The 13,665-nt window shown below is 36.2% G+C and overlaps 1 protein-coding gene across 9 annotated transcripts in view; it reads right to left on the bottom strand.

Moving 5' to 3' along the window:
- PRCP (prolylcarboxypeptidase) overlaps window positions 1–13,665 on the bottom strand; it is a 70,869-nt gene that overhangs the window by 22,613 nt on the left and 34,591 nt on the right. For all 9 annotated transcript variants that reach the window (XM_082410180.1, XM_082410188.1, XM_082410182.1 and 6 more), the window contains exons 3-7: window positions 9,830–9,970; window positions 6,625–6,726; window positions 3,605–3,786; window positions 3,211–3,368; window positions 2,343–2,515 (exon numbers count right to left, since the gene is read on the bottom strand). In XM_082410180.1, coding sequence (XP_082266306.1) covers window positions 2,343–2,515; window positions 3,211–3,368; window positions 3,605–3,786; window positions 6,625–6,726; window positions 9,830–9,970 — 756 coding nt within the window. The remainder of the gene's footprint in view (window positions 1–2,342; window positions 2,516–3,210; window positions 3,369–3,604; window positions 3,787–6,624; window positions 6,727–9,829; window positions 9,971–13,665) is intronic.

Genomic DNA, 13,665 nt, shown 5'->3' with positions numbered 1-13,665 from the left:
TACTTTTGGTGGGGTGCAGGCAGGAAACAGAATTATAAATATATCATAAGCAATCAAGAATTCCTTAATATGTCAAAAGAAAGGATAAAGTTGGTAAAAAAATATTAACTGGAGGAAATGACAAGAACAAGTCCTAGATAAAAGAAATAAAAGGTGATTGTGAGGCAAAGACACAAAGTTATCTTGTCTTAAAAATAAACTTTTACAATATGTATGTACACAAAAGATAAAAGAAAGATTGTGCTAAATCAAAAACAGATGACAAAATATTTGAGATATACTCCACTAATTCTGAGTGATTATTTAGGAGAGAAATAGGATAGAATATATATTTACGTTTAAGACTCAACAGCAAAATATCTCAAAAGGAACATTAAAGAAGCAGAGATAAAACCAGTTAGACTGTTCATTGTTCCAAATCATAAACAAATGAATATTAAAAAGCTGTATTCCTCTGGCATTTTTTCTAAGTCAGGGTGGCAAACTACAGGCCCCAGGCCAAAGCCAGCCCACTGCCTGTTTTATAAATAAAGTATTGTTGGAACATAGTCTTCCTCATTCATTTAAATATTGTCTATGGTTACTTTCTGCTAGAAATACAGAGTTGAGTAGCTGTGACAGAAACTACATGGCCCACAAAGCCTAAAATACTTACTATATAGTCCTTTACACATAAAGTTTGCCAACCCCTATTCTAAGTAATGAGGGAATTGCCCATATGTTTTTATCATCTGACAACTCAGTTGTTCTCCAAGTGGGCATAAAGATGCAAATGTAATTCTCACTTTGTACACAGAGTTCAAAGTTAAATCTGATAGTTGTCACACTGTGGCCAGCAATTTACCCAAATCTTCAGTCAAGTCTTCTAGTTCAGTGCAATGTAGGAGAAGATCATAGCCTCTGAACAACGGTAGACTCGAGTTCAAATCCCACTTCCACTACCTCTTAGTTGAGCTTAAATATCCTCTCCATAAAACTGGAATTATAACTCTTTTTTCCCACAGTATTTTTGTGGGGATTAAATGAGATAGTATATATGAAAGTGCTTTGTAAAGAGTAAAATAATATAGAAAGATAAGACATTATTAGCACATACAGTTATGGAGACTAATTGGTTCAGATTTAGTTTTTTCTCATATTTTGATCTAGGTTTTCTTACCATGAGAGAGATCTGCTCTTTAAAATAACTTTGTATTGTCAAAATTCAATTTAATTCAATATGCATTTACCTCTGGCTTGCTATGTGCAATATACTGACTGGTCATTCTACTTTTTAGATGAAGAAAAATATCTCTAATAGCAAATGATCTTGTTCCATTTGGGTTACAAAGTTTTAAACAAGGTGTGCATTTAATAACTTAAAGGGACAGTTAAATTAAAAGTGCTTTTGAAACCTGGTTCTTGTATTCCCAATTCTATCTACACTCACAGCATTCATTCTACCTGTAGAGTCTGTTGTATTCTCTAAATTTAATAACCATCAAGTTGGCCAGCTTTTGTTTTTAAAACTAAGAGGAATGCTCTTTACAAAGGAATGCTTAAAAAGAACACATACAATAAAGAATTCTGGCATGAAAAGAACCTTAAAATGTATTGTGTCAAGGGTCTTTAAGTTTTCCAGAGTGTTTTCACATCCAATATTTTATTTGATCCTCAGCACATCCCTATTGAGAACATAGGTATCATTATCCCATTGTGCAGAGGAAGACACGGAGGCCCAAGAAGAGAACAGACTTGCCCAAGATCACGCAGCTGGTAAATGGTAGTTCTGAACAAGGAACCAGAGTCAGTGCTCTTTCCACTCCACCTTGCTGTGTGGGGATCATGCCTTTACGATGTATGTAGCACTTAGAATGTGTTAGCAGTTGACTGAATCATAGCACTTTGATAGCAGCTGCCGTTTATTAAGCACGGACCATGTATTATATAGCTCTATGTGTCTCACATATATAAACTGTGTATATGAAGTGCAGAGCACAGAATTTGGTACATAGTAATTATTCCATTAACAGCAACTATTGGTCTTATTTCTAAGAGTTGGTTCTTAGTTCTAAGAGTTGTAATTCATACAACTCTGTAATCTATGCATTTTATCTCCATTATTCAAATGAGAAAACTGAGGTTCAGAAGAGCTAGGTAACATGTCCAAGTTTGAGGAACCAGAAAGTGACAAAAGCCAGGATTTGCCTAGGTGTGAGGTTTGACTAACTTCAGAGCCCCTTTGTCACTGGGACTTCCTCTGATGCTGAAAGTCAGAGAATGCACCAAAAAAAAAAAAAAAAAAAAGGAGAGAGAGAGAGAAGTATGTGATTAAAAGTGATGAAAGGACATTTTCTTATTACCTTGATAGGCCAAGCAGGCAAAGGCTGTAAAAAGTTGGACTCATAAGGGTAGTCCACCATTGCCAGATTCACCCAGGTTTCAGAGATCCAGTCTTTCAAACGCTGAACATCCTGAGATTCTGTTAATGGAGTGCATAAGTGAAGGGCTTCAGAAAGCCAGTGCAAGCCAGTACCTGAGAATAGAATCAAATTGTTGGAATCTAATAAGCACTGCTCAACAGAAGGGCTTTACAGATCATTCATTCTTCACTTGGTATTTCAGAAAACTCAGTCTTCTATACAGTTTCTCCAAGAATGCTTTTTCAACATTCAACAAAATATTTTTAGAACTGGTTAATCTCGTGATAGATAAGTTGCCTATCTTCATGAAGCTTACCAGAATTAGTATTCTGAATCATTCCCTTTTGTAAATAAACAAATGGAACATATAGAGCAATGAGAATGCATAAACTACAACTAAATAATACAAATGGATTTATCTGACAGTGCCAAGCAAAAGACAGCAGAGACAAAAAATACATACTATGCAATTCTGATTACTAAAAAATTCAAGAGCAAGCAAAATTAATCTATGGTTCTAGAATGCAGGATAGTGATTAGCCTGATAAATGCAGAGGTAGTATCTGAAAAGGGCTTGAGGGGATTTCTGAGGGGATTTCTTGATCTGCATGCTGATTACACTATATATTCACTTTGCAAAAATTCTCCAAGCTGTGTATTTTGATTTGTGTACTTTTCTATATGTTATACTTAAATACATATGTTATAATTAAATATATAAAAAGTTTACTTAGAAAGTGGGAAGTGTTAAATTTTACACTTAAAAGGTAAAAAATCCCAAGATTCCATTCTCCTAATTAAAGCTTACCCTTTTCTGTGAGTCGACTAATGGCATCCCAGGACCTGCGGATACTCTCTGAACAATTTGGGCCACTTTTCCTAAAATCTGTAGTTACAATCTTCATAAATACACCACAAGGTACCATATTCTCAAACTGCCAGATGGGGGCAGAGGATGCAAGAGCTCTAAATGGTAACAAGTCCAAGGAAGGAGAAAAGAAAAAAATGTAACTCATCGAATTCAAGTTTTAAAATTGAAACTTATATTGAACAAAAATGGTGAGAAAAATAACAGCTGTTAATGAAATAGAAATTAGAAATCTCAGTACAACAGAATAGAACATGTTTTACCCAAAACAAATCCCTACGTTTGCCTTGACAATTATTAAGAAAGTGCTCACATCCAACATAAGTGCATTTACCCAACCACCAAATGAGGATACTTCATCCTGAACCAGGCTGCAAGCATGCCACCGTAAGAGCCCCCTAGGGCAATGACAGGTTGATTTCTAGTTCCTGGGATTGTTCTTTTCAAGTATTTGATTAACTTTGCAAAATCAGCCAGAGCTTGTTCTGTTGTCAGAAAATTCAAGTGTCTGGAATCCTAAAGAAAAATAACAAAGAACATGGGTATAAATGTGCACATAATAGCAGCTTAGGCATAGCATAGATCCAGAAAAAAACCAGATAAGCTTTTCTCCAAATAGAATTTCTAGGCAACTGAGTTAAAACGCCCAGTCAAAGCAATAGCAATGCTGATTTAAACTCATGAAAAAGTGACTTTAAGTTTGCGGGAAGAAGATAATGTATTTTGCATTCAAATGTAATTTCTATTAAATGCTATTTACCAAAGACCTTGTTGAGGTAGTAGAAACAGCAGAGACAAACTGTAAGTAACATTTAACAACAAATGTGATAGAATACAATACTAATCTTAACAGACAACCACTCTATTCTAACTTTTATTTCAAATCTTGAAACATTTACAATGGCTACCGTATAGGCAAAGGTAAACTAAACCCTATGGAAAACTGAAGTAAGAATCATCAGTAAAAATAAAACTCATCCTTCCTCATCAGAAAGATTATTATTATGTCTGATACACCAAAACTGGAACAAATCAGCCTGCCTGATGTACAAGTATAAAATTGGAGTTAAAAAAAAAAGAAAAACAGCAACCTATGGAACAACTATTTTCAGACATTGGAAAACAAGCAACACAAGGCTTTGAGCCCTGAGAGAAGGATACTCCGCAAGTAAGTTCCACGATCATCTAGTTCTCTACCTAGGGAGAATTTCCTCATTGCAGTATAGGGAGGTGGAACTCAGAGTCCTGCTTAGCTGAGAAGGCTAATGAAGTGTCTCCTTTGAAAAGGTGAAAACTAATTCTTCTCCTTTTGAACTTGGGCTGGACTTAGTGACTTGGCTCTAACACGAATAGAATGTGGCAGAAGTGATATGTGACTTCCAACGTCAGGTCATAAAAAGCACTGCAGTTTCTACCTTGCTCTCTAGGATTGTCAACTTTGAGGGAAGGTAGCTGCCATGTCATGAGGTCACTCAAGCAGGCCTTTGGAAAAACCCAAGAGGGGACACACTGAAGCCTCTTACTAATACCCGGCATCAGTTTGTCACTCATGTGGATCTTCCATATGAGCAGAGAGGGTCCTCCAGCCTCAGTCAAGTCTTCAGATGACTGAAGCACTAACTGACATCTTAAGCTCATGAGATCCCCTGAAACAGAACCACCTAGCTGAGCCACTCCTAATTCCTTACCCACAGGAACTGTAAGATAATAAATGTTTTAAGCCACTAAGGTTTGAGGTAAACTGTTATGTAGCAAGAGATAACTAACACACCTACATACCCATATCAGACTATCCTATTTGACCTTCATACTTTAGTCTCACCACTCTGACTACTCCCATCACCTGGTATATTTTGGAACCAGAGTTCCATCTTTCCTCTTTCCTACTCCTTTAACCTTCCTCCTTATCCAAGATGTATGCTTTCTGGCTTCTTACCTTCTCTCTCATTGTCTGTCACTATTCTTTACTTCCAGTTTTCATGGCACTATGTATAGCTGAGCGCGGTTTTTTCCCAATTCTCACAATATATCTGTAATATGCCCCCACGCTACTGACAAATTCTGTGAGCACATGAAAGGAAGGAAGCATATCAAAGACAGCCCTTACCGCCATTTTGCTAGCAACGTATGAACCACAGGGACCTAGGAGAGGAGGTTATGTTTCTATCTGCAACAAGCTGACTACCTCCCAATGGTTTCAGGACCTGTCAACTCCCCTAATCAGATAATTATGCAAAATAATAAGCTAAAGGATAGAGTTTCCCATGCAGCCTAACAAATATCAGCAAATTGCTCTGCTTTTCATTTATAAAACAAGGACTATTTATTTATAATATGAGACAATAAAACCTCTGAAAATAAAAATAAAAAGTCCTTTCAAAACAGGAAGCCTAGCAAATGATTATCCCCAATCATTTCTAACTCAGATTTCTCCAAAAGCATGGTATGTGTATAATGGTGGTATGCATGATGATCTTAGGTAGTGAGCAAACATTTTTAATGTAATACTTGTTTTATTTCAATGTAATTTAGAGAAAAATAGTACATAAAGCCTTACTAAGATAACACTAAGTTTGAAAAGTGAGTTGTGGGACTTTCCTGGCAGTCCAGTGGTTAAGACTTCACCTTCCAATGCAGGGGGTGCAGGTTTGATCCCTGGTGGGGAGCTAAGATCCCACATGCCTCAGGGCCAAAAAACCAAAACATAAAACAGAAGCAATATTGTAACAAGTTCAATAAAGACTTTAAAAATGGTCCACATCACATCAAAAAAAAAAAAGTGAGTTATTTAAAGAAAAATAGTCGGTGAATAATAATACAGATAGCAAATTCATAGAGCCAGAATCACAAGGGTAGTACATGAGTGACTCAGTTGAGGAAAAGGTGTCCTGGCTTATTAAGTGTAGATTTGTGGCTGAGGCCAAAGCTCCTTGTGAGAACAGAAAGGGCAGAAGGGAATCCAAGTGGCCAGTTGGCCTCACTGAATCATATCAATGATTTGTCCTTATTTTATTGAAAAACACCTTACTAAGCAAACATTTGTGCACTCATTACATTTTTTTCCAGTGGTAGACCCAATAATTTAAGTGTATAATTTATAAAGCAGATTATTTACTGACATTTTTTAAACAATGAAAAGTTCCCGCCAATCTCTGCAGCCATAGATTAAGATTTGCCTGGTGAAGGCTAGCCTCATCACACTGAGTTAAAGACTGATCATTAAACATAAAAAGTAAAGATTAAATACAAATTACTGAAATTTCAGGCAGTTCAAATTAAAGCTATCATTTCTTTCTTACAGTGAGACATGTAATTAGAAAATGTTCTAAACTTAAAAGTAGAAAATACACTTACCTTGAAGGAGTTGGCACCAAAGGGTAGGGACTCTCCATAATATCGGTGTTCAGCAAACACCAACATAGCTTTCAGTTCCTCAGCCATGTCCCACATGAACCCCTAGGAGGAATTTACAAATTCACAGGATAAAATCAGGTCGTGAAAAAAAGTCTGAATCTTTTTGCAACTCATGAAATGAACCAAAAAGAGTTCTCTGAGAAGCTGCACAATTCATATTTGTTCCACAGGTAAACAATATAATTGCTGTTTCATTGTTGCACATCAATCTCACACTGTATTAGAGTGAAACAATTAAAAATAAGCCCAAGTTGCTCAACTACCAGTCATTCCAACTCTCCTTATTCTGACACTCTAGCCTCAAAATCAACATTATGTCTAAAACAGCCTTCAAATTGCACTGTGTGCCAAAGAATCTAGGAAAGAGCTGCGGATAACTAAGTTATCTGCCTACTCAGATAACTTTTATTTATAACATGAAAGAGAACAGTACAAATAAACATATTGGACTCCCTTGGGTTTTATGTTAATGTTATTTACATGAAGATAAATAGTGGCTAACAATAGCTAATATTAATTGAGTGCTTACCACTTGTCAGATACCCTTCTAAACACTTTATATGTATTCACTTAGTTATCACAACAATCTTAGAGATAGGCATTTTGATTATACCCATTTTACAGACAAGGACACTGAGGCACAAGAGTTTAAATAACCTGTGACAGTCACACGGCTAGAAAGTGGCAGAGCTAAGATTCAAGCACAGGCCATCTGGCTCCAGAACACAATCATCAGGTGCAGTAAGACCTCCTTATTTCCACACATAATGCTGGTCATTAATCAACCATTGCATTTTTTCACTTACCTCAAATTGTGCCCTCAGAACCCTTCTTAACAAAGCATTCTAGGTGTCCCACTTCAATCGACTAGATTTAGATTTAGCACAGATTAAAACTACTTGTCATTCCCAGTGCACATTATTGCTTTTTAATGAGCTGTTGCTCCCTAACAAAGACTGAGAACCTCTAAGTTTTTTTTGTTTGTCTTGACCAATAAATAAACAATTAAAAGAGCTGTATGCATGTGAGGACGGAGAATCTAACCTGATATCTGTGATGGTTTCAAATAACCCCCATTTTCTCTCTTAACACCTTGCTCATTCCCTGCCATGTATCTACAGATTCTGTAACACCAGCTCAAGATGCCCTCCTCTGTCTGCCCCCACTGTGGCTTACTGATCACACCCTCCTCTCAACACCACTGTGCTAGGTATAGATCTCTATTACTTGGCTGCAATATTTGCTTACATGTGTGTCTGACCCTACCAGACTATGAGTTTCTTAAGGGTAAGGATCATCCATCAAAATAGCCAGAGGAGTTGACCTCAGGGTTTGAGAGGAAGCAACTGTATTAAGTGATTATTTACCTGTACCGATTTCAGGGTGTTTTTATTTTTCAAAAGAGGTCCGTGTAACATATTAATATTAAATAACATTATGTGCCAGCATTGTTCTAAGTTCCTAATTCTTATTTGCCCTCATAACAACTCAATTAACTAGACATTACTATAACCATTTAATATATAAAAACTAAGGCACAGAATAAGAAACTAACTCAAAGTCACAAAGCATAGTGGCGAAACCAGAATTCAAATCTTATCACTGGCTGACATCTTCACTCTTGACCACTATGCTATACTGCCTCTCAATAAATAAATGTCCAGAATATGTAACTTTGCAACCCAAACGTTTTAGTGTGTAAAGGAAGGTGTGTCTAGGGCTGGGAAAGGGCCAAGATCTGTCCTTCTAGGATCTGCCTCTATCAGGTACCTGGAACTCTTCCTACCCTGAGTAGCTCTTCCTTTCTACCACTTCAGAGGTCAGAGATTCCCAGCAAGTCTTATTAAATTATGCTGCAGTGCCTGTCAGAGCAGTGGGGTCTGTGGAAGTAGAAACGGTTGCCTACCTATGATAAAGAACAGGAGCTGGGAAAATAACTGAATAGGAGAAGCTGCCCCGTGGCCTTGGCATAAAAGAGAAATCACATTAGAAAGAGAAAGGGAGACAAGGCAGCCTCAGTTGTTTCACAGAATAACAGAGCAGGAATCTGAAGGAAAATAAGTCCTGATTTCATCTGTCACTCATCTAAGAGAGACAGATATCTAGGATCTCAGCTCTTAGGGAATTATTTTATTTTCAACTAACATATTTAGACTATTAGCATTCCTAAGGAAATAATCAGAACTGTGGAATGTGATAACACAGTATAATTGGGTTCATATCTTTGCTTTCAGTGCAGTTCGGTTCAACATTTACTAAGACCTCCTGAATACCAGGCACCATGCCAAACATTGGCAGTGTAGAAAATATGATTCAGTCCCCACTTCAAGGTAATTCACAGACTAGCTTTTCAGTAGAAAGTTGTCACTTTCTAGTCTTAGCTCTGGAACATTAAAAAGGAAAAGTTATTCCTTTCATGTGTCCTCCTAAATTAAGTTTTGTTAACAGATTCAAGCATTATTATAAAAGATGATAGAATATATAGTCAGGGAAGCAAGATAACAGCTATACTCTTTAACCATCACAAATACAAGAAAAATGGTAGAACAGGAAAGCTAAAATATAGCTACAGTTTTACCTTTGTCCATTCCTATTTGACAATCAAACTTGTATTTTTTTTTCTTATTTGCACTGGTTTTGTTTAGATTTTATTAATTCATTCATTTAACAAATATTTATTGAGTACCTACTATATGCCTAGCACAGTCCTGGATCTGAGCATACAACACTGAACAAACAAAAATTCCTGCCCTTGTGTTCACATTCTAGAGACCATAATAATAATAATAAACTATATGCCATAACATTCCTACTCCCATTTCCCTCATATCCTTGTTCAATCATTAAATAAGCTGGGATTTTTTTTTTAATCTTTTAAAATTCAATTGTCCAAAAATAGTATTTCATTCTTTTCATGTGTAATTCTTTAAGGCTGAACAGGCTTGTTGGATATCTGTATTTATTCTTTTGTGAACTGCCTATTCATGTACTTTTGCTGTTTTTCTATTATTCGTGAGTTTATCTTTTTGTTATGTTTTAAAGAACTTCACAATACAGAAATAGTCATATATACTGCAAAAGATTTTTTCCAGTTGATCATAGTAAAAAGGAAATTGAGCCCAGAGTTTCACAAATCTGCACATACCGTATTATTGCAAAACCAGATAATGTCCCCTTCATTACCAGTGTAGAAAAGTATAGATCCACCATCTTCCTTCCAGTGTTTATCAGCTATTAGGTACCGTTGTTTAAAAGTTTTATCAGTATGAAATCCAAAATGATCAATCTATGACAAAAAAGAAACAGACAAGACATATTTCAACGGGTAGTAATTAAATATCAAACAAGTATTTATATTTATTCTTCCATTAAAATCAATCTATGCTACAAAAATCACAAAAAAATTTAAACTTCATTTGGTTTCATTAGTAGTAGTAATATTGATATTGTTATTTTGAAATTATTTTCTTTATATTTTAAGATAAAGCAATGTTATTGGTGGTCAAGATTTTCAGTGTAAGACAAAAGATACAATTATAAAATCAAGTAGCTACTTAAAAACACAATAATGTTAAAATTGAATGAAATAGTAGAACCTATTAATTGGAACCTATTTATTTTTAAAATACAGACATTCCTTACTACCTGAATTTTCATTATTGAAACTTTTAATATCAAAATTCAAGGACTAAACAGACCACTGAAAAGGTCTATAAACATTGTCACCCCAATAACAATTAACATTCCAAGGGCCAGGATTTTGGTATCTAATACTATTCCCCACTAAAAGGAATAGGGCTTGTTAGTGAAATGGCTGCCTGACATTTGGGACAAGGAAGCTACAAGATACACCAATGCATCTTCCTGTGCAAGGAAGCACTCAAAAATTAACGGAGTTATATCTAACAAATATAGGAGCCAACTACAAAGGACTATCATTGGCTAAAGTTTTAATAAATTGAACATAAAACATATTGAACATAAGAATAATGATTGTAGTTGATTGAAACGTTCAATTCATGAAAATCCATTACTCCATAAGGATATCAAAAAAGAAAAAGCAAGAAAAATATTCATTCGCCACCATTTAAGTTATTTATTAAACCAACTCCTCACTTAGAAGTTGTAAATAAAAATGTAGAGAACTCAACATTTAACCTGCCTTTCCAATAGAACTATATTTCAGGGTACCAAATAGTCCCAGTTGATGAAAAAGAGCTCTGTTTTACCAAATGTCAGCTAATGCAGAAGGAATGACAGAATTAGAAAAATGATATTTGGCAAACCCTTGCGAAGTTACTGATTCAGGCAAGAATTACCAAATAGTGTTAAAAGCATTAGGAGAATGGATGACAGGAAAATGAACATTCATATTACTACCAAGGTAATACCATAGAGAATACTGTCACAAGATCAGGCTGTCATCACCTTAACCTAGTAATCAAAGTTAGCATCACTAACAGTGGTGTGAGCAGGAATTGTGTATCTCCTCACATGGTACAACACAAAGCACATTTCACCTATGATGAATTCTTGCCAAAAATGTTCGACTGGGGCTTCCCTGGTGGCGCAGTGGTTAAGAATCCGCCTGCCAATGCAGGGGACACAGGTTCGAGCCCTGGTCCGGGAAGATCCCACTTGCCGCGGAGCAACTAAGCCCGTGAGCCACAACTACTGAGCCTGCGCTCTAGAGCCCTCAAGCTACAACTACTGAAGCCCGTGCTCTGCAGCAAGAGAAGCTACCGCAATGAGAAGCCCCCGCGTGCAGCAATGAAGACCCAACACAGCCTAAAATAAATAAATTAAAAAAAAAAAAAAGTTCGACTTCTAGCTTAGTCCAGTCTTTACATCTAATTTCCAGTTTCTGGGAAATACAAAGGGTAGAAAAACAAGCTGAAGATACTCTGAAGAGGCAATCAGACAAATCCAAAGGTAAGACATTTTACAAGAAAAAGGCAAGGCAATATCCTGATAAAAGGACTGTTTTAGATTAAATAAATTTTAAGGAACATAATAATGAAATGCAATGCATGATTACAGATTGTATCTTGGTTTGAACAAACAAGATATAAATGACAATAAATTGGGACAACTGGGTTAATTTAAATATGGTATTAGGTGAGACTAAGGACTTGTTAATTTTGTTAGGAGTGATCATATTGTTTTGGCTACATAAAAAAATGTTTTTCTTTTTCTACAGCTGTACATTGAAGGATTTAGAGAGAAAACATCATGCAGTCTATAATTTACTTGAAAATACTTCAGCATAAAAAAGTAAAATGAATTTAAAGGAAAAAATATAATCTATACTGAGAGAGAAAAAAACACACTGGCTACTGAGACTTTGTGAGATACAATATAAAACATGTCAAAATGACACAATTTTAAGCTTACACTGAACTTTAAATATATTTTTTGAGTTTTTTCACCATTCTCTTCATAAACTCACCATTTAAAAAATACAATTATTAAACCCTATAATATGGTAAAGTTCATATACAACTATCTGAATTTAAAGAGTTACCCAACAGTACAGAGCCCACTGAGCCTTTAGGGTCATAGTGTTTGAATTCTTCAGTGCTTTGGAGGGACAGGAGTGAGAATGCAGGGTGGTCTGGGGCACACATAGGCTGATCCAGTGCTGCTCCAGCCTTCCTGGGGCAGGAGCTGGTTCTGGCCTAATCCAGATCTTGTAAGATTTCCCTTGGCCGTTCTAAAACAGATGGAACTTCCTGCACCCACTCCATCTACACACACACACACACACACACACACACACACACACACACACGTGCACGTGCACACTTCACATTCATACCAGAGGTCCCAAAATGCAAGTTTCTCAAAACTGCACCTAATGCACACTTCCCAATGTCCACGATCATCACCATATATAGTCCTAAAATACAAGCTATTCTAATATAAAGACTATCTCCCTTTCAGTAAAATAATCAGTATATTATATACCTGTATGGAACAGGTATATAATAATGATGTCCATGTGCTAAAAAATCCCTCCCATGACATATGTTAACTCACTCAATCACTTATTCAACAAGCATCTATTGAATGGGCCAAGTACTTGTTCTAGGCCAAGTAATAAACTAAGCAACAGGATAAAGAGTTAGCTGAGCCACAGCTCCTTGATTTAACTTAAACTAATTCAATTATACCCACTAAGCCTAAAAGTAAAAAAGAGCAAGAGAAACAGGCAAACATGAAGGGAAGATAGACAAGTGATTCCACTTGCTTCCATTCAAATTAGTAGTGTTTCTCCATGTGAGGTCCCTAGATATCAGTATCAGCTTCATCTGGAACTTGTCAAAAATGCAAATTCTCTGGCTGAATCCTAGGCCTACTGAATTAGAAACTGTGCGGAGTAGAACCCAGTAACTTGTGTTTTAACAAGCCCTCCAAGTAATTCTGATGTACAGCTAACATTCTGAGAACCAATGAGTTAGCATAAGCCCCCAAATAAGGCAAGAATCTGCTATTCCTTCTCTTGATCTATGTTTCAGAATACTTCTAATATGTAAGCATCTCACTATGCTGAATGAAACTCTGATGTTTAAAGATGTGAATTACCACCAACACGGCCCCTAAATACAAGCCAACTGCATCATTTGAAGCTCAACAGGAAAAACCATGATCTGTTTCAACAAAGGAGGAAGGACTAGCTGTGTTGGACTTAAAGGAAGGAAGTACACAGCTCTCTAACAAGATGCCTTCCCCTGGTATTCTCAAAGATAATTCTGCCATAGTGATTTTCAACTTACCCACTGACTTTAGAGCCTAGCCTTGTAAAATGAGATATTGCCGCCATTCCCTTTAAAAGCAGCCCACAAAGAAACCTATTTCAATAATATAGTATAAAGGTTTCGAATTTGAAAACATGGGTATGTGTTTGTATATATCATGTTAAGTGTATATGGTAAAAAAATTCTTGCCAGAGGAAAAGCTTGTATCTAGAATTACAAGAGC

Source organism: Balaenoptera physalus (genome assembly GCF_965194825.1).
Source record: "Balaenoptera physalus genome assembly, chromosome: 10".
Taxonomy (NCBI): Eukaryota; Metazoa; Chordata; class Mammalia; order Artiodactyla; family Balaenopteridae; genus Balaenoptera; species Balaenoptera physalus.
This window is presented reverse-complemented; position numbering and strand designations above follow the sequence as displayed.